The sequence below is a fragment of the Passer montanus genome, unplaced genomic scaffold (assembly GCF_014805655.1).
Source record: "Passer montanus isolate IOZ18808 unplaced genomic scaffold, ASM1480565v1 scaffold25, whole genome shotgun sequence".
In the NCBI taxonomy this organism is placed as follows: Eukaryota; Metazoa; Chordata; class Aves; order Passeriformes; family Passeridae; genus Passer; species Passer montanus.
Genome location: NW_024367149.1, coordinates 2,338,253 through 2,364,882, shown reverse-complemented (window position 1 = coordinate 2,364,882; position 26,630 = coordinate 2,338,253). Strand labels below are relative to the sequence as shown.

General features: G+C 48.2%; 1 protein-coding gene across 20 annotated transcripts in view; it reads right to left on the bottom strand.

The window, feature by feature from the left end:
- PTPRF (protein tyrosine phosphatase receptor type F) overlaps positions 1-26,630 on the bottom strand; it is a 378,264-nt gene that overhangs the window by 53,233 nt on the left and 298,401 nt on the right. For 10 of the 20 annotated variants that reach the window (XM_039711435.1, XM_039711443.1, XM_039711439.1 and 7 more), the window contains 7 exons: positions 20,266-20,535; positions 17,170-17,751; positions 16,471-16,604; positions 15,346-15,490; positions 9,860-10,165; positions 6,840-7,033; positions 690-716 (listed from right to left, as the gene is read on the bottom strand). In XM_039711435.1, coding sequence (XP_039567369.1) covers positions 690-716; positions 6,840-7,033; positions 9,860-10,165; positions 15,346-15,490; positions 16,471-16,604; positions 17,170-17,751; positions 20,266-20,535 — 1,658 coding nt within the window. The remainder of the gene's footprint in view (positions 1-689; positions 717-6,839; positions 7,034-9,859; positions 10,166-15,345; positions 15,491-16,470; positions 16,605-17,169; positions 17,752-20,265; positions 20,536-26,630) is intronic. The other 10 variants (XM_039711441.1, XM_039711451.1, XM_039711445.1 and 7 more) reach the window with 3 other exon arrangements.

The following is a 26,630-nucleotide window of genomic DNA, read 5'->3' as shown; positions in this document are numbered from 1 at the left end:
GCAAGCAAGCTGGGAGGAGGGGAGAGAGACGAGGGATGGATGAAAGAAGGTCTGATTGCATAATGCAAACACAGTGCTGTCATGACAAAGCCACTCCGAGCAAGAATGCTCCGTATAAAGCAGGAGGAGAAATGCATCGTGCTGGGGAAGCTCACAGTAGGGCACGTAATTGAATTGCTGACTCTAAAAAGGTCATTTTCTAGTTTGTTCCTCCAAATTTATAGCTCAGAATTATGTGGGGAAAAATTGAATTTAACTGTTTAAATGTGATTGTTTTCTTATTACTATCTGTGTTTCAACCAAAGGTCATGGTTGAGGGTGTAGGTTATTTCTCATGACTACGATCAATGTGGTTTAAAGATTATGTATCTAATTTTACCACATAACTTGGTGGGCCAACTACTGCAGGATGAGCCTCCTGAGTTGATCACTTGAACCTGCCTAAAACTGCACTGCAACAAGCTGGAAATACAGATTATAGGAAATGTCAATTGCTTTTCTGCATTTAGGAGCAATCTAAATGCCAATTTTCTCTGGATTTGCTGCTTGTGGAAGGTTTCACAATGTAACTCTCCAGCCTCATTAAGGGAGTGAAAGGAATGTTTTGACAGTACTGTGTCTACAAAATTCACAAATCGATTTACCAAACCCCTCTCTTCCAACCTGGAATACACACAAGTGGTACTTACATGGTCCACGGAGTCCTCAGCTCTCCACTGATGAGGGAGAAAGGAAGGAGGAGAGAAAAATGGAGACACAGAATTTTAAGGGGCAACGTGTAGGAAAGGGATGACAATGACGACAACAGCAGAGGTTAGCAGAACTGGGTTGGGGGAATTACAACACTTATACACAGAGGGTCACTTGACACAGGCTGTGCTAAGGGAAGAAATGGCATAGAGCAATTTTTGACATGCTGCTAGCCTGCACAATGAGTCTGAGATCATTCACACAAACAGACAAAGAGCTTCCTTCTTACTCGGGTAGAGAGTCCCCCCTTACTTTTTGTACTTTGCAGTACTTTCCCCTTCTGGCTTTGTTTGCATTTTTCTGCCTCTTCCATGAGCAGAAACAAGAAGGGACAGGTTGTACCAACTTGGCTCTGAGGGTGACTGCTGTCTCACAAGACACTCACAACAGTTCTGTTGCCTGATCTCCAGTTTCTGTTCTGATGATCCTCCAGCCACCATCTCTTGCTGAGAACCAAAGACTTCAACACACAAAACAGGGGAACTCTCTGCAGGGAAGCACCAATACAGCACTTCTAGAGCTTCTTTTTCCTGTATCATTTGCAAAATGCTTTGGGGACTTCAGAAAACCAAAAAGTGCCATCTGTCATCAACAGTGCAAGAGAAGCTGAGATCTCACACAGAGCTTCACACTAAGCTGCTCCTCTCCAACAGTGGTGCATGGCTTGGAGAGAGGTTCCAGCTTGTGCATGTACTGAGGAAACAGCTTCTCACTCCCAATTACACAACACCAAATGGCAAACACTCATTTGGCAATAGCAGCCCTGCAGGGAAAGCTTCTACACAAACTAATTTCCCACCAAAAGCTCACATGGATTCCTGGCCATGGCAGTTCAATACAGGCTCTGAGATCTTCTGGCTGGAATTGGGGTTGTAGGGCATCAAAGCTGCATTGGGGTGGTGAGACAGCAGAGCCTGGCTGCTGCCACGCATGCCCACAGCAGTGTTCTTTGTGGTTGGTGCTCCAAAGGAAGGCTTGCAGAGATCACACAGAACTCTCTCAGCCAAGGTGATGTGTTACAGCTCACACTACTAAATCTGCCTGGGGGAAGCACCAGTCCATGGGTTCAAGCACAGAGATGAAAGTGAAGATAGTTATTATTGCCCCTGATTCACAGTGTGAGACCTAGCAAACCTTGCTTCTGAGCCTGACCTGCCAGCTGTGAAACGGCTCAGATACCAACTTCCTCAGGACCCTGGGAAGCTCAGCTAACACTGCTGAAGTATTTGGGAACCTTCAAGTGCAACAGAAGCTCTAAATGGCATCAAAGATACAAGTTGCCTTTTGAACTCGGGCTATTTGAGGTGGCTTTCGAAGGCTGCAGCCTATCACAGCGGCACACTACTCACCTCAGCAGTAAAGTACATGGCATACTTTCAAAATATTTGCTATTTTATTCTCTAAATTCAGAGAGAAGAAGCTGTTGGAGAAATGTTTCTCTAAGATTTTATTACAGTTCACTTATTAGATGCCATGAGACTGCAGCACAATTATTCCCTAAATAAATTTCAGCAAAGAAGTCCAGTTTCCCCTACATACTTTTTATAAAGCCAAGACCCTAACTAAGCATTATGGTCACTAAAAGCTCTCTTTCCACACACACCTCAGTGCCATTTCCACTGTTACACACATAGCTGAACCCAAGTCATTGCTGTTTACATCCCACTCATGCCAGCCTGCCCACACCACGGTCAACAGCCACACACTCCTCCCTGCTGATGGAAAAGCTGGCAGGAGTTCTGCCATAGGAAGGATCTGAGCCCTGGTAATCACTTCTACAAAAGCATGTCCCTGGTGGGTGGCAGCCACGTGGCTGGGAACACCCCAGCCTGCCTCCATGTAGCTACAGGAGCAGAATGTGACACCTCACTGCAAGGAACAACAGAGCAGAGCTGGGCTCAGGAGGCCTCTCACACCATAGCAAGGAGTTTATCATGCCCTAGGATTTTAAACTGAGTGTTTAATGTTCAAACTCTGTTTGCTCTAATGTTTCAGTGGACTTTAATCTTGCATTAGATCAGAGTGCAAAGAAATGTCTTGAGATCTGTGCTGGAGTAACAACTGTGAAAAGCCAGGCCTGCATAAATACCTTGGTAGAAATTCAGTTTCATTACGAAAATTTAATCTACAGATCAAAACATTTCCTTCTTTAAACTAGCTCAATTGCTTCTTAACTGTTTAAGGTTGGTCAGTAAGACAAATTGATCTGAAAAGCCCAGGAGCAGTCATAAAAAGAACTGAGAGAGGGCTGTGTGCATGAGGCAGGATGGCTCTGGGAAGTGCTAAAGCTAACAGTGTGTATTTATGGCAGCTGCAATGCTTTAATGTTTCATTTTACACTTCAACACAGCATAGTCATGTCTCACCAGGGAATGGCTGTTTTCCCTGACCCAGGCTCTTGCAAAAGACAGATTCAAGCCCTCAACAGTCCCAGCTATGGGAAGCCACTATGGGTTTTCCTGCAGATCCTTCTCCTCTCTTCTTCAGTAACTTGGTGCAACAGTGGAACTCCAGACATAAATTCAGTTACTCGGTCAATGAGATGCAGAGGGGTCTGAGGGTACCAGAACTTCATCTTGGTCCTTCACTGAAGTGCCTCTTGGATGATGCCTTACAGTTTTGTTCCACTTAGGAAGCAGAGAACATCCCACCTCCATGCCAGACCCCCACCTGGATAAGTACACATGTATGAGATGTTCCAAGTGCATTCAGAGAAAGGTCCTTGACTATCATGCAACGGAAGAGGGAGGCTGTAAATTTCTCTAAATGTTGTGCCTGAGGTAGGTACTGCTCAGGGAGAATTGAAGCCTCTGCTTTCTCCTTTGATCTCAATCCAATAGCTTGAAGTGATTGCCATTTCTTCTTCCTGCTCTTCTGGAGCAAGCTAGTGGGATGTGCACTTAGTTTGCATGCTGGTTGGTGAAGTGCTGCCTGCAGAGACCACACCACCTTCCTGTGAGCCTGCATTCCTTCTTGTGGAGAGCACGTACCTTTCCTCTGCCATGACTCTGCACAGCAGGGAGAGAAGGTGGCAGGAAACTCTTCTCCACAAAGCCTGATCTCCGTGTAGCCAGCTGTCCCCAGCCAGCCCTGCAAAGTTGTTTGGGCAGGGTTAAAGCTCACTGCCCCTCCTAACAGCCAGTAGCTGCCCAGAGACTGGAGACCAAGGAAATTAGGTGGGCCCCTGTCTTCCCCTGTCAAGTTTAATGCTTGTGTCCCCTGGCCCTGCTATCCCCTTGAGCTGGAGAGGACTTGAAGTAGTGGTGGAGTGCAGCTCCTGCACTGGGCTCCTTTCAAAAGCCCTCTCTTGGTGCTTTATGCAAGACCCAAGGCACAGAGATCAATCTTCTGCCATTGCCCACCACAGGACCTGGCTGAGCTGTGCCAGGCATGGCCCGAGCAAGAGGGGCTGCAGGTCCCTGATCCAGCTCTGCAGCTGCACAGCCCTGGGAGCTCCTCCACAGGGTAGGGTCACATTTGCTTGTCCATCAGGCTGTCAGTAGGAGGTGAGAGCTCAGACTGGAAGGCACACAGAATCCTGACAGAGGTAATCAGTCACAGGCACAGCCACAGAGGGGAGGGAGAGGCTCAGCTCCATCACAGGACCTTCTTAACAACTGATTACTCTGCTGAGGCAGGAGGCTGTGAAATAAAATGTGATCTCTCCGGCACCAGGGCCCTCACGTCTCTGCTGATGTTTCAGTCCTTTCTGCTCAAACGGTTTTGAAAGCTCAGAATCCATATCATCTGCATAGCTAACATCTCCGTTCCCTTGCCTTTTTCCTTTCATCTTCGTTTACTCTCTTTCCATTTCTCATCTTCAATAAGGAAAAATCATGAGTCAGCTTTAGTATCAGTGTCTTCACACTGTCTGCAGGAAGCAGATTACGTGGTACATACCTACTCAACTCAGCAGACAGCCTGGCTAGGCAGGAGGAGGGGCTCTGCCCACCTGTCCAGAGATTTTCTTCTCTGACCCCAAGATTTTGAATCTATGTAATTCTCTCCCTGTGCACTGGTATAAATGTTTGTGAGTGTTTATGAGTACTGAACTGTGGCCATCTTCATCCTGTGACCTTCAGGGGCAGGTTTTCCAGTGTATCTTTTTGTTTTCTTTCATAGAAAATGACTCTTCCAGGACTACTCGTAAAAGTTTCATCTGGCTGCTTGCAAAGACATGCACTGCTGCACTGAAAGATGGCAGCTTTTACAGGGTTCTTCAGCATCTGGAGCAGATGTATTTCATCACAAGCACAGGTCATGCCTGGCTTCTCAGTCTTTTGGGAAATAGAGATCTCTTCTGCCAAGTCAGTGAAACCTCTTCCCTGCAGGGTCGTTGTTAGTCTATCCCAAGAGTGACATGACTCTTTCAGAGTAGACACTTCTCTGCAACTACCATTTTCACTTCCAAAAATTACAGTGGATGAGTTCACCACCATACACAGCAGGAAAAAATATCACAGAAATCAAGAACTTTCCCACATAAATTCACCAATTTTGGAAGACTGACAAATGGCCTGAGAGGCCAGGAAACTTCTAGGAACTTGCCTCCTGATGCACACATTGAAACTAATGCAAAATCCAGCACTCCTTCAAAAGCTTCTGGCTCTAGCATCCTCATTCTGCACATCAGCATGGGATTTCTCTCTCTGAAATGTATGAGTAAGGAGTAAAAGCAGAACTGGCTGGGCAAGCATAAAATATTTGAAAACACCAAGAAGAAAAACATTGCCAACTTCGCCCACCTACACTTGGGACCAACCCATTAACTCCAAACTCCAGCTGAACAACACAGCCTCAATTGTTCTAACAGCACAGAAGATTATATGCTCCTGGCATAAGGGCAGTAAGCAGCTTCTCTAACTATTAAAACAAAGCAACATCTGAAACATAAAGAGTGACGTGCCCCAGACAACACTGCAAGGACACTCAAAGTATTTTCTCATTTTAAAGTTTTCCCCTTCCACATTACTATGGAGTTTTATCCTTCAGAATATGAATGGGGAGTAAAGCAGCCTCTGTGCACTGCACTCCCCACTGACAAAGCATAAATGATTCACAGCTGCATTCAGGAGACAGATCAATTAATCGTTGCAACTCTCCAGTATTTATACTGGGCATCATTCAAGCAAGCCAGCTCTGAATTGATTCCTCGTTGCTTCCAACAGCAGCAGATCCTGTTCTTCATTTATACGATTATCTTAGTTGAGAACAGCGTGGGTCATCCAGGATGAAGGACCCCTGCTCCAAAGAAGAGTTGTATTTCATTGCACACAGGGCACCAAGAACTTCCCTGGACCTTGGTAAAGAGGAAACTACGCATTCCTGGGCTGTGCAGAGTGCACAGCTGTGCCTGGAGCAGTGTGAGGGAAGGGGGCTGCAGCTCACAGACAGTGAGGTATCCACTGGCCTAAATATGAACAGATTGTTGTGTGGGGATTGCAGAGGACAAAGTCATTACAGGGGCCTCTGCCTTTTTTTTTTCTTCCTCCCCAGCCTTTCCCAGACTAAGTTGGCTTCTCCTCCAGTTTTGTTTCAAGCAATGCAACATCAAGTCCCTGCCCTGCAAAAACAGGAGGGAGGGGAGGCTTTGCTGAACCAGGAGTGCTGTTCTGCCTGGCAAGCTGTGCCCACACAGGGGTGCAGAGCCACCCATGTGCCCTACAAGTAGGCAGCACCCGGGTGGATGCTATCAAGAAAGATGCTTTGCGCTCAACATAATCAGCATCACAAAACAGACTCAAGGCTTAGTTAAAAGTTTCTGACCATTTGTAAATGGACTGGCAAAGTGCAGTTTGCTCCAGCTGGAGTCTGAACAGGATGTGGCAGGCAGAGAGGTATGCATCAGGGAAGAGGTAAGAGAGAAACATCCAATACATCATCTTTTCTACAGTAATCCTTCCCTGATTAAACTTTTTACCCATATTTACGCCACAGTTTAAGGATAAACTGCTTGCCTTGCTCAGGCAGGCTGAGTCCCACACTCCAGAGCTGCAACACGAGGCCAAGAAATACTTGGGCCCAGCCAGCCTGCCCACTGCAGAGAGGGAAGGTGCCATGCCCACTGTCTGGTGGTCCCCACACTGTACCTGTGCTTCTGACAGCATGACGTCCTTGATCACTGGCTGCCCCCGGGGCTCGTTGTTTTCCAGCTTCACGTAGGTCACCTGATACCCACGGATCTGCCCGTGCTGCTTGTTGGAGATGGGCAGCTTCCAGCTCACCCGGATGGCAGTCGAGTTCACAGACTCCACCTCCACCTTTCGCGGTGGGGCACTGGGCACTGCAACACACACGGGAGAACAGTTAGCAGGCACCACACGAGCACTGCCACCACCTCTCACTCCTCTGCTACCTTTCCCCCACCTCACTGCCAGGATGGCCCCACTGGTACAAGCTTCCTGTACCTGCCCAGGACATCACAGTGCAGTCTTTCAGCACGACCTCTCAGTAGGAAAGAGTGTAACTGTGATATGCAGGAGCACCCCAATGAAAGTCATTGTGCTGAATCAGACCCAAGGTCCATCTCCAGCAGTAGGGGAGCAAGGAAGACTACAAGAATACAGCAGAATATAAAGAATACAGTGACCCCCTGCAGCTCAGGATGCCCTGGGGCACTGGCAGGGGTTTTAAACCCTTCTTAGCATCCTCCCTGACAGAACACCTCCTCTCAGACCCATCTGAAGGAAGCTCAACAGCCCCAGGTAGCATGACTGGGTGCTGAACCTCTTTTGCAGGGAGCCCTGGTACCTGCCACCAGCCAGAGCACACACATGCTTTTCCCCTGTGAAAGTAAGAGGTTAATGAGGGGGAAAAGCACCATCCTAAAACAATAACCCAGAGCTCAGAGACAGCAGTCACTGAACTCAGCCAGATAAAGGGGCCTGTGGGGATTGTGACAGCTCTGGGGACTGCATTTCATGCATGGCTAGCTGAATGCTTTTTGATAATAAAATGAAAAATTACACTGCCCAGAAAATATCAATTTTCTTGCAAGGTGAGGCCCGTTTAAAAATGTATTTATACCCTATTTACCATTTGGAAAAATTACCTCCTTATTATATTTCGCTCTTGCATTGACTGTGACAAAAATGTCAATTCTAAAAAATTAGCTTCTCAGTTGCTCGTGGAAAGCTCCTTCTGTCTGAAGCAGCTGGGAGTAGAGGTGTTCACTCTCTGTGGAGGATACTGATGCTACCCAAGTGCCCAGTACTAAGTGAAGGGCCTGGGCTCCATCCTATCATCTCATCTGCAGGACCCTTTTCACCTTCCACTGCCCTGGGAAAATCTGGAGGTTTGGAACCTCATATGCCCCAATTCTCAACACAGAAAGAAATCAATATTAGATAATTAGGGATGGATACCTGACAAGCAGATGTAATGAGTATTGCTATTTCAACCAACTAAATGGGAAGAAACAGCTACCCAGCAGGTAAGCACAGTTTTTAAGCTGCAGGGCAATTCATTATTTTTCCCCAGATGTCCTTTGTAATTGTAGATAATTTAATAAAATACAGAAAGGAGGAACAGAGCATTTCAGCACCAAGAGGCCAACTCATGGTGTGGGAACAGTGGGGGCTGTGCTTGAACAGTTACCCCCTTCTGCCTGGAGCAGCCCATGCTGTAATCCACAATTCACTTAGTGCAGTGACCTTGCACAAGCCACAGGGCTCTCCTGTCCTGGCAAGACACCTGCCCACATACACAGCTGGGAGTCCAAGTGGAAAACAAGATCCTCCCTGAAAACCAGACAGAAGCTGCATGTCAAGCTCTGCTGGCACGAGAAGGCAGGAGGCCTCGGCAGGACGCGACATGGGGATGTTGCAGGGACACAAAAAGATGTGAATGTGAGCAGACCACAGTGTTTTGAGGAACTCTGTCCTGCCCCACTATAGGAAGTATGTGCTGCATTCGAGATCCAAACAGTGAAAGTTCATTTTGTTTTCAGACCACAGTTTAGCATTTCTCATTGCTGCATCATGGGTATCTACTGAGCATCAGCATGTCAGAGGAATATAAAATCACTCCTGACAGCTAAGCTGGAATGTCCAACCACTGTGCCCAAAAACTAACTGAGAGAGCTTGTTGTGACATTTCTGGGGTAACAGCTTCCCCTGGGCTACAGTTCTGCTGAATGAGAACCGAAGCAAACAATACAGGCAGCAGGACACACACAGATGTGTTTGCCAGCCCAGGAATGCAGTCAGCAAGCATTCCCAGACGCCACTTTCAGAGCCATGGAGACATGGGGGACAGTGGCAGCCCATTTAGGGAAACTGTAACATGTCTGGTTTCAATTTCCTACACTGATTGGGTAATGCAGAGATCATGCTTTCTTTGCCTGGACGCTCCATCTCTTTCTTCTCCCATTAAATCTGCAGCTTTCCTGGGTCAGCATGAAGCCACGGGAGCTCCTACTGTCACCCTGAGCTCTGGCACTTTCAAAGGAAATGGCTTAAATCATGATGACATAACTGACAGCTCTGCTAATACAAAGCAATTTCTCTTTAAAGCTGTCGTATCCAGTAAAGTGCTCTGTACGTGTGGTATTCTGACTCCTGAGTGGAAGAGAAGCTTTATATAAGCTGTGGCTTGCCTGGAAGCTGGAACAGGAAGCAGCTTTCCTGCAGTATCTACAACTTTCAAATGGATTGCTTTCCCCCTCTATAGTTTGCTGGATTTCAGGTCAACAAGTAAACTAAGTCCTGATCTCACAAGAGAATCTTTGTCTGGGAGAGCTCACTCTACTTTCACTAAAAAGGAATCCACCACCACCCACAATAAAACCACAATGGAAAGCAGAGCAATGCCTCCCTGCATGTACAGGAAGCACTGCTGACACAAACAGGACCCTGAAGGACCACGATGAGATATCTGACACAACCTGGACGCAGAGCAAGGGCACAGCAAAGCAATTCCCCAACCCCACTCCAGGGCAACTGTTGAGATCTGCTCCCTGGAGGACTGCTCCTGACAGCCTCTGGTCCTGCTTGAAAGGCGCTCCCAGATCAATGTCCCTGCTCCCTTTCCCCCCCTTTCCAGCAGCTCATTTAGGAGAGTCCTGCTTAACCCAGGGCAGTAGCTGAAGGAGCTGTTCAGTAGCACCTACCATCCTCGTCAGTGCGCACGTGCACGGGGATGCTCTCCGGTCCTGGCCCCACATCGGTGTGAGCCCTTACCCACACCTTGTATTCTGTCCATTTCTCCAGGTCCTTGATCTCCCAGCTGGAATGCTCCCGTCCAATGCCATCCACCACATGCTTGGTGTTGTCATCTCCTTCCACTGCCTGGTAGGCAATGGAGTACTGGGTGATGACCCCATTGCGGCTCTGGGCGGGCGGCGGCACCCAACTTACCCGGATGGTGGTGGAGCTGGTGCTTACACACTCGACTTCTTGGGGTGGGGCGGAGGGGGCTGGGGATAAATAAATGAAGTGGGGAGATGAAGGGAAATGAATGGAAGGACAAACCAAAATGCACAGGGAACTTTTACCCAGCCAACGGAGCACTGAACATACACGTGGACAACTGCCTGCCATCCTCACAGGTCATCAAAGATGGCACTAGTGAGGGCAATTTGTATTTGAAGGCCAGATGAACAGTGTGGAGATGGAAGTGCTGTTCTGCAATAGAGAACACCTCTTCCCAAAGCAGTTCTGGACACTCACTTTACCAAACACAAGAAATGGCAGTAAGGGAAGTGGGGCATGTGGAGGGTGTGAGAGAGACTGGTAGGGAGAAGAAAGATGCTTTCAGTGAAGATCTGAAGCAGATGGAAACCAGAAGAGTTAGGAAGCTGCAGAAGGCAAGAGTGGCAGAAGGGAAGTTCACACACCAGATTGTAGGAAGGCTTGTGAAAATTCACTCCTAGACAAGTGGAGGAAACAAAAGTGGATAAGGAAAGCAGGTGATTGAGGTTGGAGGTAGTTTGTCCTGGTAGGGTTTAAAATCATGAGCACCAGCTGTATGCTGCATCCTAACCAGGTGGGGCCAGGCACTGTGCAGGAACAGGGGATAATGTGGTTGTGCTGCTTTGCACATGTCCCTGGAATCTGGGACTGACTGCTTCATGCCTGCCACACTGGTTACCTGCCTCAGTAAATTCCTGGCCTGTGGATTTGTACAGTGGAAAGTAAGCAGGTCTTGCCTCCTCCCAGAAAAAAAGCAGTTGCATTTTGCATTAACATTGAAACCCTGGCAAAGTTATCTGTCCACAGGAGGAGTGGGATCCAGGCAACAGTTGCTTCTCATTGGGATAGAAGTCTCTCCACACAGCACACTGGGGAAGAGCAGTAAAACAAATCTGGGCAAGGGAAGAGAGATCAGAAAAGGAGAGATTATCTGGATAAAGCAAAGCATCTTTAGGACATCTACCTGGGTGATTCTATTCTCCAACCTTGCAGAACTGCTGTCTGGTTGCACCAGGGCTCTGGCAGCATGGGAGCCCTCTCATGGCAGCATCAGCCCCCTGTCATTTGACCTGACTGCCCTGGGATGCTGCAGACAGCATGCCTGCACAGAAGGCAAGAGTGGAAGTCTGGAGAAGGAAAGGAGTTCACATAGTCAGGGAAGGAACAAGGGAGATGGCTCCATCTCTGGGTGCTCATCCAGAAGGAAACAGCCCTAAGCAGAGGAGGCAGACCATCACCACAAAAAAAAAAAAAAAAAAAAAAAAAAAAAAAAAAAAAAAAAAAAAAGCATGCTGTTGTGGCCAAGCAATAATGGAGTACAAAGTATCTTGCTTTGCCATGGCAGGAGAAAGGCAGCTTCCATTCTCCACTGCATCCAGAAACATAGAAATGCCTGATAAAAGACTGCTGCCCTTGCCCATGCTTCAGTCCTTGCAGCCACCAGTGCAGCAGAGCCAGCCTTGCAGGGGCACACACAGGAACAGTCCTGTCTGCTCACAGGTGAGCACAACCTACAGCTCTCCACATGGCAGCAAGGACCTCAGGTAATTCAAGCACTCAGCAATGGTGCCATAGCTCTGCTGGGCATGGGTTGGCAGTGGCAGAAGATCTGGGAAAGCAGAGGGCAGCAGGACCTCCCAGTGCCACCACTGATCTCTGCTTGCTGGGAACAAGGCCCACTTGCCTGCAGAAACAGTTGCAGAGTGCATGTAACTTTTAATGCCCACTCCTGTGCTCAGAGAGCAGGCAACATTCCTGATGTTTGGGCTCAGATGCCTGGAGAGATGAAAGATGGAGGAGAGTAAATAGCGATGGTGATGGAGGAGACAATGCCTGAGCAGTCAGGCTGCTGCTATGGGACCTACACTGGAGGAAAGAGAAGTCAAAGCAATGTGTGGAAGCAAACAGTTGCCTGTGTGAGGGAGGCAGCACAGGATCAGCCCTGCCATCTGGTATAGTGAAAAGGGAGCAGGGGTAAAAAGTGAATCCTCACATCTTTTGGTTAATCAGCAGAGAAGTGGCAGGGAAGAGAGTAGGAAGATATAGCACCAAAGCAACACCTACAATGGAGGGTATAATGTAGACAAAGTGCATGGTGGCAGTCCTCAGACAGGACAGGTGAGACACAAGGGGCTTGGCAAACCTTTCCTTTGCCACTGTCTGCCCTTCACAGAAGAGATATGGTTTGACAGAACCTCCACAACTTCCCTTGGCATGCAGCAGTGAGCTCATTCTCAAAAGGTAGCTTTGGATGGCAGTGTGGGCAAGTCACTAGTTGGCTGTTGACTGGGTAAGAGTCACACATATGATGTTCAAGTCAAAAGCTCAGATTAACACTTAAAGAAAGCAAAATAAAACTTGGTAACATGAACAGGATCAACTTAAAATGCACAAGGAGTTGAAGTGCCCCTCCTGGGGCCAGCAAAGAGCAGACTGGGTGGCCAGCATGCACCCACACATGCAGATGTACCCACATACGCACACTGTGCAAACCTCTGCTGCCTCCAGGCTACTCACGACAGCCTCCCTCGACGGCCCACAGCAACTCTGTGCACCATCCAACCCACCTGCTCCTTAGGCTAGGGAACAGGCAGACTTAGGACCCACCTCAGTATTTCAAGGGAGAACAGCATTTTAATGCCAAGCCCTAATGGGCACAGAGCTGATGCTTCTGTCTTGCATCATTCCGCTTGCCTGAGGCACTGCAGACTCCTGGAAAACTCCCCCGTGCTCTTCAGGCCCTCAAAGCAGCACTGCTTGTGCTGTTTGCAGGGTGCCCAGCAACTAAGAGAGGAGCTTAGCAGGAAAGACAACCTAGAAAGCAGCTGCCTGCTCAGGAGATGAGGTCTCAACTGTACTGCGGAAGGGTTCAAAAGGGCATTGCCTCCCTCTGGCCCTTCCACACAAGCATGGCCACTATCCCTGAGCAGGAGTGCCACAAGAAAAGCAAGACCAGCATCCTTCTCCAGCCCATCAGTGAGTCATTAGTAATCATGGGCCTCCTACCTTCCCCATGACTGGTTTGTCAGGGACAGGAATAGAGACTGAAGAGAGGCTTTTTGGAAAGCAGGAATCTGACTGCTCCTGCAGTTTGTGTCCCACCTGAATGTGTCAAGCTCCATGATCTAACAGCCTTTCTCAGGGTAACCAGATGGAAAAGTGCAGGAAGGAGACCAATTTGGGGCTGGGAGCCGTAGTGTTTCTAGATTAGTAAATTCTAAGGCCAAAGGGGACCAATTGAACCATCTAATACAAGGTGTTGCTAAGTAAAGACCAAAGGATTTCTGCCTGGAAGGTTTTGCCAAGGTAAAGCACACCTTTCTGAAAGATCTACTTGATTTTAAGTCCTCCAGTACTCAAGGCTCCACACTGCATCGGGACTGTTCAGACAGCGGTTTGTCACCCTCACTGAACAGCTCAGCAGTAATTGCCAATGGCTTCTGTCATAGAATAGAGTGCCATCAGAAATATTTTCAAGGACGGGCCTGTAAACCAAGACCCAGGACACTTCTTGGGTCAATCTAAGGATTCTTAGGTCCTTCAGTGTGAGGAGGGCTTCACTGGTCCAACCAAGGTACTCCTGTGGCTAAATGCCAAATCTCTTCCAACCTATGCACACTTCTCTGACTAAACAAAAGCCAGAACCAGTCAGCTACTGCACCACTGGCCAGTGAAGTGATAACCTTAAAACAGACTGGTGTGAGATGCCTTGTGAGCGGACAATAGCTACAGTAGGTCATGATAACATGTCTGCCTTGATGAGTCCATGAAGCAAACGTTTCTCTTACTTGGACTGTTGTGAGACTCTGAAGGACTCATTTATGCATGGAGCTGTCTCTGATTAAGTGTGTTCAAGGATAAGAGTATCCACTGATGGAATTAATTTACATGGCAGGAGAATTACTTCAACCTTTGCTATCAATACAAAAGCTATCCGAAACAGGTATACAAATCTCCATATTCAGAATTTGTTCTCAGAGTTCAAATATTTATAACCGCATGATCTGAACCTTTCTCCATTTTCATACCTGTCTATTGTGCAGCTCTAAGACATCATTAGCTCAATTAACGAGGTGGAGGAATGCCTGGGACTGGTATGTTAATAAAGCTGAATTTTCCTCAAAGAGAAGGTCATTCTAAAAGTGAGCAGAACTGCTCCTCCCTGCCAGAGCTCCCTTTCTAATGGCCATCTCACACTCCTGGTTGCTGTGCATGCTGCCGCCCTCCCTGCAGGGAAGGCTGGCTGCCTGTGCCAACTGCTCACTCCACAGAGCGAGCAAATCCCAGACAGACGGTGCTAACAGAAATGTCTTTTTTCCCCCTTTTAATGCCCTTTGCATAATGGCAAGCCCAAAAATCGTTAGTGAAAACGAGCTTATCGCAGGGCCCTTTGATAGCCCTAATCTGCTTATGCGCAGCACTTTGAGCTGCCAATCAGAGCAATGCAAACTCCAGCTCTGTGATCACACAGGGCAGAGCCAGGATGAAAGTGATATTGCCTGGGTCACCTCATTATTGAGCCTCTCTATTAACTCAACTGCAGCTTGTTCTGGTTTCCTCTAGCACTGCAGTCCCAGAAGATGCAGCCTCACTTGCTCACACAACCCCGGCAAACAGCCACTTCCCCAAAATGACTCTTCCAGCTGCCTGACAGCCACAGACACACCTGGTCTCACAGGATGCCTCACCTTGCAATCAACTGTATGGACCAGGGATGGACTCCTGGGTAAGCAAGGCAGCTGGAATGGGGAGTGAAGGGATGAAAATCCAATGGTTTGGAGACAGTCACATTTAGAGCCAAATACCCATATGCTGCCTGTCCAGACAGCTTGCCTGCATGGGAGTAAATTCATAGAGATGCACAAACCCACTCAAATCAATCCCTCCAAAGCAATTTCTCAGCCTGTTTTACTCCTCCATCAGTTTTTAAGAATCTACCCTTGGGGAAAGACAGTATGATCAAAGGGACACAAAGAAAACAACTTACCCCTTGGGTGCACCCACTCTGCCAAAGAGCCCTGATCCAAACCCCAGCTGACTTTCCCATTTACTCCCTCTAGCAAACTGCATGCTAGCATCCCTGCAAACCCACAAGGGCAGAGGCACCGGGCTTCTCTGTGCCCAGAAGATAGAAAATGGACTGCTTTTGCCTTGTCTCCAGTAGTGTTGAGTGTCAGGCACTTACTGGATTGAGCAGTTCTGGCTTCAACGGTGGGGGTGTAAACTCCTACCCCCAGCTCTGAGCGGGCACCCAGACGGAACTTATACAACGTGTCTGGTTTGAGACCTTCCACAGCGTATGAGGAGGTTGGGTCAAACTCCACCTTTTCCTGCCAAAAAAAAAAGGAAATAGATTATATGGTGCAGTTGGAGGATACAGAAAAGCTGGTGTGCCGCCATTTTGGACCCAAAAAAAGTCACAGCCACGCTGCCAAACCTGCCTGCAGTCCTGCAGGATGCCAAAGCATGGAGCTTCCTGGGTGACACACCAGGACTCTGCAGGGAAGCAGACCTCTTCCACAGCCAAGTTACACTGTTTGGTGTCCACACTGCACTCACTGGCCTGAGAGCTTTGTGGGAATGCTGGGTCCATCTATACAAGTTCAGACAAGGGGCACAGGACACACAAGTTTGTTTTCTCCCAACAGACAGTGTATTGCCTGTGAAACAGAGTAAAGCCCTTGTCCTGCAGCAGTCAGGATCTCTAATGCATCTGGAAACACTGCTGGAAAAGTGCTTGTTTTGTTGACACTTCACCTGAAAAGCACTTACTTTTGGCAGCTCTCATGCCACTATAATAAGAGGAGAGGAAGAGGACCACGGGACACTGTGATGGTGTCATGGCACAATTCTTGCTGTGCTGTCTTGAAGCCAGCACTACCTTTGATATATCTGGAACTAGACTTCCTTTAGGGACCTGCAGTAAATGTGGAAGGGGTCTCTCTAGGCCACCTTCAATCTGCTTTTTACATCTAACCAGTCCTGGGGCCAGAGACACATGCTGGAGACCATTTCAGACTTGCCCAGAAATGTGACTGTTCACAGGCACCAGCAGTAAGCATGCCTCAGGGATGCAGTCACAGCATTCTGAGCCTTTCCAGTCCCAAACTGGTCACTAGCTAGTTTGCTAGCATGAACAAGAACTGCTGAAGTCACACAGAAACCAGAATGCCATGCTCCCATTGCACACAACTGAGGCAGAAGAAACACAAAAAAACAGTTGTGTTACCACCCTGGCTCGAGCACACACCCTTCCCAAGCTGATAAACTGCCATGTCCAGCCCCAAGAGCTGCCAGGCAGGATCCTCACCTGAGTGCCATCCTCCCCTTCCCAGTACAGCAGCTCATATTTAGTAATGCGTTCCTGAGAGGCAGGCAGCCATGTCAACAGGATGCGGGTATCAGACTCTGCTTCTGCCTGGAAGTCAGCTGGCTGGGCAGGAACTGGGAACAAACACATGGTTAGTGCCAGAAGGGGCGAGAAGAGATGCATGACTTAGCAAAGTCAGCGTTTCACTTTGTGAGGATCCTCTTTCATTTCTGCCAGAACATTCCTTCTCCCCTGTACTGCAGTCTTAGAACATCTCAGGCCACAAGCAAGCACCGCTGTCACTCAGCTGGGTGACTATGGGGACTGTGCTCACTTCCAGACCCTCACTATATCCCAGATCCTTCCTTCCTTCCACACCTGTACTCAAACCCCAGAAGGGTCCAGCAGTTACACAGGTGCAGATGACATCTGTATCCAAGACTTTGTGTCACGTTTTTAGACACTGTATCTAAGACAAAACAGTGGGCTGTTACTCGTACAGAGATTGATACCAGCTCCCCAGGACAATCTGACAGCATAAATCCGATGGCTGTGGGATGGGAATGCCCCCCAGCCACTCTGACATGCAGTCATTTGAGCACCAAGTGCAGTTGTGATGCCTGGTGCAGGTCAGACGCTCAGCTGAGCCGCGCAGCGCTGGGATGGCCATGCAGCCAGGCTGCCTCACTCCATACGTACCCCCTTGCTGTGTTTTGACCTGGATGATGTCCGAGGGGGGCCCGTCGCCCACCGAAGTGAAGGCCAGGACGCGGATGCTGTAGGTGGTGCCTGTGATGAGGCTGCCCACGGTGGTGAGGTGGCTGTCGTCAGTGTTGTGCTTCTGCCACATGCTCAAAGGCAGGTGCGGGTCGGTGGTGTAGTACACGCGGTACCCTCGGATCTGTCCATTGGGCTCCTCCGGCTGCTCCCACTGGACCAGCATGGTGCTGGCACTCAGCATCCGTGCCTGGACTTTGAGGGGTGGACTTGAAGGAGCTTGCTCTCCTGTCCGGGCCTCGACCAGTTCACTGGGGGGACCCCTGCCGATGTTGTTGACGGCGATGACCCGGAACTCGTACTCTGAGAAGGGGCTGAGCCCACCTATGCTATAGCGGGTTGTTGCCACACCATCCACCTCCTGGAACTGCCCCTCCAGGGATTTGGGCTTGTACTGGATGACGTAATACGAAATGGGGTCAGAGTTGCCTGAATCCCAGGTGAGGGTCACACTGGTAGCTGTTGTTTCAGTCACTAATGGCTCTGTTGGAGGTTTTGGCAGTGCTGCAATTGGAAGGCAGAGAGGTGTGATTTAAATAATTCAGTCAGCTCAAGCCTTGCAATGTGCACAGGGATAAAAATGGAGCTGCCACCTCCCATTAACATTCTTCTTTAAAAGGCAGAAATCATTTCATACTCTATAACATGCATTTTTATATTACCATATATTGCTTGAAGTGGTTCTTAATGGAAGGATAAACAGAGCAATCATGTTATTAGATGTGCTTGACGCACTTACCAGCAGCAGGCTAAATAAAAGTAATTCAACGGGGATGCAGGAATGTTTCTGTCATGGGGGTTCACCTGGCAGTGGGAAGATGCTTGCTGGGCTGGGCAGGGCTGGCCCCAGAAGCCAGGTGAACAGCTCATTTACACACTAAAGCAATCAGAGATCCAAAATAATCTGGAGTTATGCTCTTGCTTCCAGAGAGGCAGTATCTTAGGCCAAAGGGAGTTCATGGACAATGCTGTTAGAAGGGTGGATGGGGCAAGGCTTTGTAAGTATTACAGAACATGCAGGAGAGATACAGCCAGAGAAATTACCAACTTTCATATCCACTATTTCACTGGGTGGTGTGTCAAACTGCAACCAGACAGTACATTGTTACACGAGAACTCTGACAATGATACCTCTGAAGTGTCAATGAGAATGCAACTACTGCAAGCACACATTTCCAGATTTACCATTTTACCACAAGAATAAAGAAAAAGAATGACTGTGTGTGAGAGAGATTTGCAGAGTACACAAATACTTTAGTACAATGACTGAATTAAAATCTACAGTAAGTTTAAACCTCCTACAAACCACTCTAAAGTAATTAGTGACTTGTAATGCAGCCGTGCTTGGAACGACAAGAAACCAGGGAAAATGCTCAACCCAAATTAAGATACTCAAGAACTTCATTCTTTGGCAAAGCCATCAGGTTTCTAGTTTCCACATGGTTCAGCTGAGCAAGGCAAGCTCCTTAGCACAGGGCATGCCTGCTCTGAGTACCAGAGAGAATGCATTCTTCAGTGCTACTGCAACATGAATACTGAGAAGACCATCAGGGGCTGAACTGGCATGGGAAGGGAGGGCACACAACCGACTGCCAGACACCCCACCACTACCCATGAAAGATTCAGGGAGGGCAAACCCAACCTGCACAGTATTATGGCCTGAAAAAATATGTTTCTTACAGCATCCTAGAAACTGGCAGCCCTCCTCAGGCTTTCAAGGACACATGAAACTCCTTTTCTTTTGAAGAGACACAAGTTTGACTCCTGACAGCTATTGGGTGTGCAGCCTCCATGTGAGCAAGGGCAGGTCTGGTGCTTGAGTGCAATCAGTTCTGTGTAATCTTGGTTCTCATGTCTGCACTGAAAATGCTCTTCTTGCCAGTAAGCACAGGAGAAACAACACTGCCTTCAAGACCAGACCACCATCCCATCATGGCCCTTTTCTCTGTACTCTCTTGTGTATCTACTATAGCAAGGTAACCACTGTGCTCTGTATGAAAAGAGAGGCTGGAAAAGGTACTGAAGAGCAGGTGTTGTGAGTGAAGGGAGCTGGGTGCGGCTAAGGTTAAAAGCATCCTCTGACTAGCCAAGAGAATTTCCTGTTATCTCCAGGGCAGAGAGGGCTAACACTCAATTCTCTGATTTGTTCAAGCAGGAACTCTGTGCTAAAGGTGGCCATAAGTGCACGAAGGGCCTGCAAGAACAGACAGACTCAAAAGATGACGTATCTGTGGTAATCTGAGCTACAAATCAACTGCAAGCAGAGAAGGAAACGGATACTGTGGCTCTGATAGGCCCCAGATGGGAAATGCAGGACATCTTCAGCCTCCTGTTAGTGGGTGGATTACCCTGTGGTCAACAATTGGCAACAATATCCTCTTTGGAGCAAAGCTACTTGTGAAATGTCAGCAGAAAGTACAGCTGAAGGACAGCAACACAAGAAAAAGAAAGGGAAAGGGGCAGAGCAGTAAGGGAAGACATTTACCGAGGATTACGTAACAAATTTCAAATGAACTCATATAGCTCCTCCCTGTAGGGAGGGAGGGTGCTCACTCTATTGAGGCACATGGACACTTCACATTGCTGGGATTAACCTTCTTGTCTCACCCTTACTGCAAGGGGACATCTGTGTGAACAGCTCTCTGAATGCAGACATCCACAGACCCAAGACACCCATGGCCCACCACTGTGCAGAGCTGATCCTGCTGATGCACTGAACAAGCCAGACATTGCTGAGACCAACACAGACTCAGTGACGTTCTCTCATGGTGTAACAAGGACCTGGCCTGACACAAGCTTGTCTACCGTGCCACTTGCAGGGAGAGAGAAAATGACCTTCAGAGTGAGTATCTCATCATACTGTGAGCTGGAAAAAACAAAGTTGTGTGTTTGGGAACCTCCCTTGCAAATTGAAAAAGTCACAGAAGAGAGCAGTCAATTTGCTGCAGCCAAGAAACTTTGGCAAAGGGCCACATCATTGAAACCCAAACAGGAGCACTGCAAGTAATAGTTGCTTACCTTTGACAGTGATCTGGGCTGTGGCTTCGATCATGCCAAGGGAAGAGATGGCCACGCAGGTGTAGTTGGCAGACTGCATGATGTTATTCAGCTCCAGGACATTCCTACCGACAGGCATCTCATCTTCTTTGGTCAGCTCCTCCACACCAGCCATCCACTTCACGTAGGGCATTGGAGCACCTACTGCCACGCACGTGAGGTTCACGCTCCCTCCAGGCATCACCTCGTGGTTGCTTGGAGGGATAGAGAATCGAGGAGCAACACGCCGCACTGAAACAAGGAGGAGACAGCTAGTAGGGTCACAGAACCAGCAGAGAGTACTCAGTTGCACTGGAGGTGTACATGAGGGGCATTTTTGCCTGTCTATCCCTCAGGACAGATAAAATGAAGTGCAAAAGCTGTTCACTACTTTGCCAAATTGCACACACTTTGCTATCCTTCCTTAGCCACTGGCATCTTATTAGCAGAACTCATTAAGGGATGGCTCAATCCGTTCCCTCCAAACATAGCCTTTTGAAATCATATTACTAACATGAAACATTCCTCCATTAAAATTACATCCTTCTAATTAGAAAGCATGCACAAATGCCAGTCATACACTTTGCACAGGGCCCACTGAAGCTCTGCAAAACGGAATCACCTGCTCAATTTATTAGCTCTGGAGCAAAGCAGCCCATTCCCTAAACCTCACAGGGTTTGGGCAGGGGCAGCAGAAGGGTTTCTTTTTTGAATTAGCACACGTGTGCTGCTAAATAAAATATAATTCCTTTCAAAATGTAACTCAGGTTCTACCTTGGCTCAGAAAATAGTCACCCGAGCTGCATGACATTGTCAGGGCCTGAAGAGATCACCTTGCTGGGCAGGAGAGAACTAATCCTGACAGATGTGAGATCATATCCATTTTGACAGAAGAGAGCTGGGCTGGCAGAACCTTTCCCACCTTCGTGGCAGCTCTTTGGGAGATGTATTCCTCCTTATTGCATTGCACAGCTTCTCTTCCTATCAATCCCTTGCTGGGTATTTCATTCAAGACTTATTTGTAAGCAACTCTCAGCTACAATAAAGCTCTAAAGCTGCCTGCCATATGCATTCCCGTCAGGAAAATGACACTGAGAAATGAGGTCCCTTCTTCAGGGTTAGTGTTATGGGCCTATTTAAGCAAGGGTAGAGAAACAACTGTGCTCAGTAAATCTTTGTCTCCTCTGGGCAAGCTCATTTCAGTCTGTAGTTAAAAAAGGAAACTGCTTGGATGTGTCTTGCCCAGCAGCTCTGCTCTCCTCCAGCCTCCTCCACTGGAAAGGCAGCCCCGAGCAGCGGCCGGGGTCACGACTGACCGGCTGCAAGGAGCCTCTCCTGCCAATTATGCTCCTCCATCGGTGCACTGGGCTGCTGGGGCAGCACTGCCGCAGCGCTGGGGGCAGGTGGGAACGGGGCAGGAGCCTGAGCAGGGCCAGGTCACAACAGGCCACGGGTGTGGCCAGCCCCATGGGCGATGGGGGCCTGGCTCCTCCAGCGCAGCATCTCCGCAGACAGTAAAGCTGCTGACAGCCCCGCGAGCCGCAGAGGTGTCAGCTCCGCTTGCCAAGCTGCCTCTACCCAAATCAAATTTCACTAGTGCTCTCTTTGATGATTCATCCCCAAACCATCAGGATTGCAGAAAGAGACTGAACACAGAAGCCCCCACACTTGCATGTACAACAGAGCTAAGACTTTGTGATAAATTAAACAATACTGTCAACATTGTGTGTGTACTACACATCGTCTCAGTGACAAAACAGGGCTCATTAGCTCCTTACCAGCCAGGGTGAGGATAACTTAAGGATAACTTCTTCCTTTGCTTTTTTTTTTTTTTTTTTTTTTTTTTTTTTTTAGTATATAAATCCAAAGTCTTGCTGGATGCTTCTTTTAATCAATTATTAAATCTCAAATCAATACCCACATGAGCAATCACAAGTGAAGTGTTACCTGACCAATGGAGCAGTGCTCCCAAACAAGACAGAACTGAAAGTGTACTCAAATGCTATGCATTCATGAGAATACAGACTTAACCTGATGGACATGGCAATGGTTTAACATGATGGCATGTATTTCCAACCAAAGCATCCCAGCATCAGTCATTAAGAGTCAGGTTTATTTTTCAATGAACATGGCATCAAATTATTCCAGGTAGAAGCTGTTCAAATTCTGTCCCCGCCAAAGGACCAAACCCACCCATCCAAGCTGTATTAAAACAGGAAAAAAGCAAATTTTGAGGATAATGCCATAGGTGTGCACAGAACACTCACACACATGCACAAGGCAAACAGACTGGCAGGCACCGGAGGCCACTACAATTCAGACAGACAATGGTGGAAGGGCAGGACAGGGAGAGGGAAGGCACACAAGTACTCACATACAGGGACCTGGGAAGACAATAAACTGGAGGACACAAGGCCATGCACAAAGATCAGAGCCCAGCATGCACAAACAGATTTTCACTTCCAGCCCTGTGAGACCAGAGGCAGCACAGCCTGCCGCAGACTCCCTGCACCCCACACTGTGTCCCCATGTCAAGCGCCTGCTTTCAGGGTGCTCCTGGGGCTGTGCGGGTTCCATTGGTGCCGTGTCACCCTTGGTATGTCCTGCAGAGGGGCAGGACCTGTGGTGGCTGTGCTGTCTCTCTTGAGGGATGTCAGCAGCTGACATTGCCTGCTCCCCTGCAGGGAGGGGACAGGCACTTCACTGGGGCTCAGGGCCCTGTAGCAGCGCTCTGCAGGGTGATGGGAAGTCACTCTCCCCTGCACCACACACTCGGGAGCAGCAGAGGTGGATGGTGCATTCCTGTGCTTAGAAAAGGGATGAATGGCAAGGAAAACTCTCCTGTGGATCAAACAGTATGAGACCCCCTCACCAGCCTCGACACGGGCTGTGCCTCCTGCACACCACAGCCTGCAGATGCCAGGAAGTTGTGTGGAGCCTCAGCTCTCCAGCCTGGCAAGAGAGGAGTGCTTAAACAGGCTCCTGTGGTGCATTCCTGCAGCCCAGAATGGCTGAGCTGCCTTCCCCTCATTTGCACACCGGCAGAGCTGCTGAGATGGGCTCGCTGCTCCGCACCAGAGAACAGCAGTGCCCAAGGCACCCAGCTGCTAAAAATGGATGCCCTGTGCAGGGGTCAGCTCTCTACATGGGAGGTGGGAGGAGGTCAGGGCAGTGCCTTCAGTAAGAGATCTGGCCCAGGCAGTGCTCAGTCAGGAGTATATGCAAAGGAAGGGACCGGCTTCATCAGCCTCCCATCCTCTTGGGGGATAATTGGCAGCTTCTTGTCCCAGTCAGTATGGAAGGAGAAGGGGAGATGCTGTCAGTTAGCATTAGCAAGAGCTGGCACAGCTCTCACAGCAGCTTGCAGAGCACCATCAACACATTCCTCGGGCTCAAGCCAGCAATTTAAGTTTCGAGCTTTTCTAGCATAAGAGTCTGGTAATAATTTAAATCAGTGTAACTCCTCAAAAAGCAGCGTTCTTAGAATTTCTGTCCAATTTACAAGTCAAATCACATGGGTTATTACAGTCCATGATTCTACCTTAAGTGCTCCAGAAAATTTTGTTTTCTTCGTTTTTTGCAGCAATGAAATTTCCCTTTTAATTACAATTTTCTTGACTAGAATTTGCAATAATTTTTTTAATCTTCTTTTTGGATAAGGATCAGAAGAAGGCGGTTCAGAGGTTTTGCAGGAACAGCACAGGGAAAACTACTGTGAATATTAAAATTATTTCAATGGACAATACTATAATTCAGGGGTTTAACTAAACCTGCAGACTGTCAAAAATGAGATTCATTGTAATTCATCCTGAGAACAGGCATTGTAAGGGCTCTGTGCTAGTCCACTATTCTGCACATCTCCCCACTGAGAGCATTCCTTAGGAAGTGAAGTGAAACTCTGAGCAGTGAGTACAGTGCAACCTGAGCCCGTGCCCTGGATCTCACAGGACCAGGAGAAAAGACAGTGTGGAGTCTGGCTCCCCACTCACAGGGGAGACTGCTGGGGGGAAGGGGGGGAGCAAGCAACACTAGAGCCACAAAGGTTGAGAAATGTTAATAATTCAGCATGCACTAACATGCACATTCCTTGCCTTGAGAGCAAAGAGCTTCAATCGATTGCCTGGCTCCTTTCAGCACGGGAGTGGCTGTTTCCACACGTCTCAGGTTCCCTCCGAGGGTGAAGTTACCCCTTTGGAGAACCAGGGACACCCTCCTCCCTGCTGCTGGCTGCAAAAGCTGTAGGCTCTAAGCCCAGGGCCCTCAGGCTGGTGTTGTTAGTCCCTCTCATGTGCTGAGACACTGCTGGCATCCAGTGAGGCTCTGCTAGAAACACAAAGTGCCACGAGGATGGCCCAGGCTTCCAGAGTTGTGCAGCGCTGCTAGGGAAGGGGGAAACCAAATTTCCAAATTTTCCTGTGGGCTCCCTTGGCCACAGTACAGCTTAGGAGATGACAATGCTAACACTCCTCCCTCTGGTTTGCAGAGATCCAGACACCTCTATTTGCCCGCTCATGCTTCAGGGTTTCCTTTGCACCATGCCTACCTGGCATCTAATTCTGGGCCTCATCTTTCCCCTTCCTGCTTGCTCACTGGGGGCTGCCCCATGGTAATGGAGCTGTGCTTGTGCTCTGCATGCTTCTCTGCTTGTCTCTGAGGCAATTCCAGCTGCTCACGTCCTGCACCACTGTCCTGACATCCTCTCCCCTTTGCTTGTCCTCTGCACGAGGGAAGAGCAGCCTGAAGTCCTTTTTGCTCTGAAGGAGAACTAGGACTGCCTGGTCTGCTGCTCCTCTCCAGTCCCAGCACAGACAAGGCAAGGTCAGGGGGCTCTGCTCCAACCTCCCAACTGGGACGAGCAGCAGAGTGCAATGCAGGGGCACATCTCTGAGAGTGTGAGACTGTCCAACTTCATTACTTGAGCCAGGCAAGCTGAAGGATCCCTGGTGAACAGGGTGTGTTCTTGTCCTCGCCAGACTGGTCACTTGCCAAAACTCCTGCCTTCCTCAGGAACCACCTCCTCCAAGTCGGGAAGGAGTGAATTTAGGAGCTATCCTCAAATATGATCACTGGTCTGCATGGTTTACTCATCTGTAGACACCTTTCATCTCTCCCCAATGCTATCATTTTACGAAAGGACTTCAAACGGAAAGGCAGTTGCTGAAGTCTCACAACCTATTGACAGAACCAACAGAAGGAGAGGAAAAATTGGAACCAGAAAAAATGCATTTACAGTCTAATCTTGTGCTCAAACAATGCTGTACTATTTATGCTCCCAATGTATCCTTGAGTGCTGACATTTTATAGACAATTTCCAAAACAGGGCCTTGCCATTTTTGGATTATATTTCAGCTATAACTTTTAGGTCTAATTATTTGTGCTGACAACCACATATAAAAGAGGATATATCATTACAGTGGTGCAGCACTGGAGACACATCAGCATTCAGCATACTGACATACTAATAGCAAAGTAAGGGAGAGCAAGATTGTGGAGCTCTGCAATTTGCATTTGCTCTCAGAAATTTCTCTGATGAAAATAACACAACATTAAGGAGGGGAATAAGAGAAAAGATCCACTGTATCAAGATAAAATAACTTGTTAATAAATAACCTTGTAGAAGTCACAGAGCAATAATTAAATGCATGGGTTAGCAGTACACAGTTTTAAGTAAAGCGGGAAAAATGTACGATGTAATTATCAGTGCCAAACAAATTATAAGCATGGCAAACCCCAATGGAATATTTAGAAACTAATTTCTGGCTTCACATTAAATATTTGTGTATGTAGGTATTTTTGGTGGAGTGGGAAGGAAGGGTTGACACAAAGAATGAGAAATTCTTCACTCCTGCTGCCTTATACTCATTTCTCAGCTGCCTCCCTTCAGCTAAACCATGTGGCTAAAACATTTAAGTGCCCTGTCAAAGGTTTAGTCTCCAGAGGTGTCTCAGCCATCACAGCAGTGCTTCAAATTCACTGAAATCTGGGAGGCTTAGGGCCTCGGCTTTGATTTCCTTTCTTTTCTTCCTTGTTCTCATTTTTCATCATTGTCTTGTGCTGAGGTAATTTTACCCTCCACAAAATCTATTTTTAGAAGGTAAACAACAAAGGTCCTGTTCCTCAGTACAATCTAAATGAGAGCATGTTCCAGGGAGAGAAATGGGATCGAACTCAGTGTACTGAAACAGACGCTATGACAATTTGCTAAAACTTGTTCCAGTGATGATCGTAAGACAATTCATCCAGATGCCTGATAATTTGTGTGAGACAAGCCAGGGTCTTTTCCCCATGCCACCTGGAGAGCAGTGTGAGCATCCCTTACCTTCAGTGGGTGTGGAAGGACAGACCCC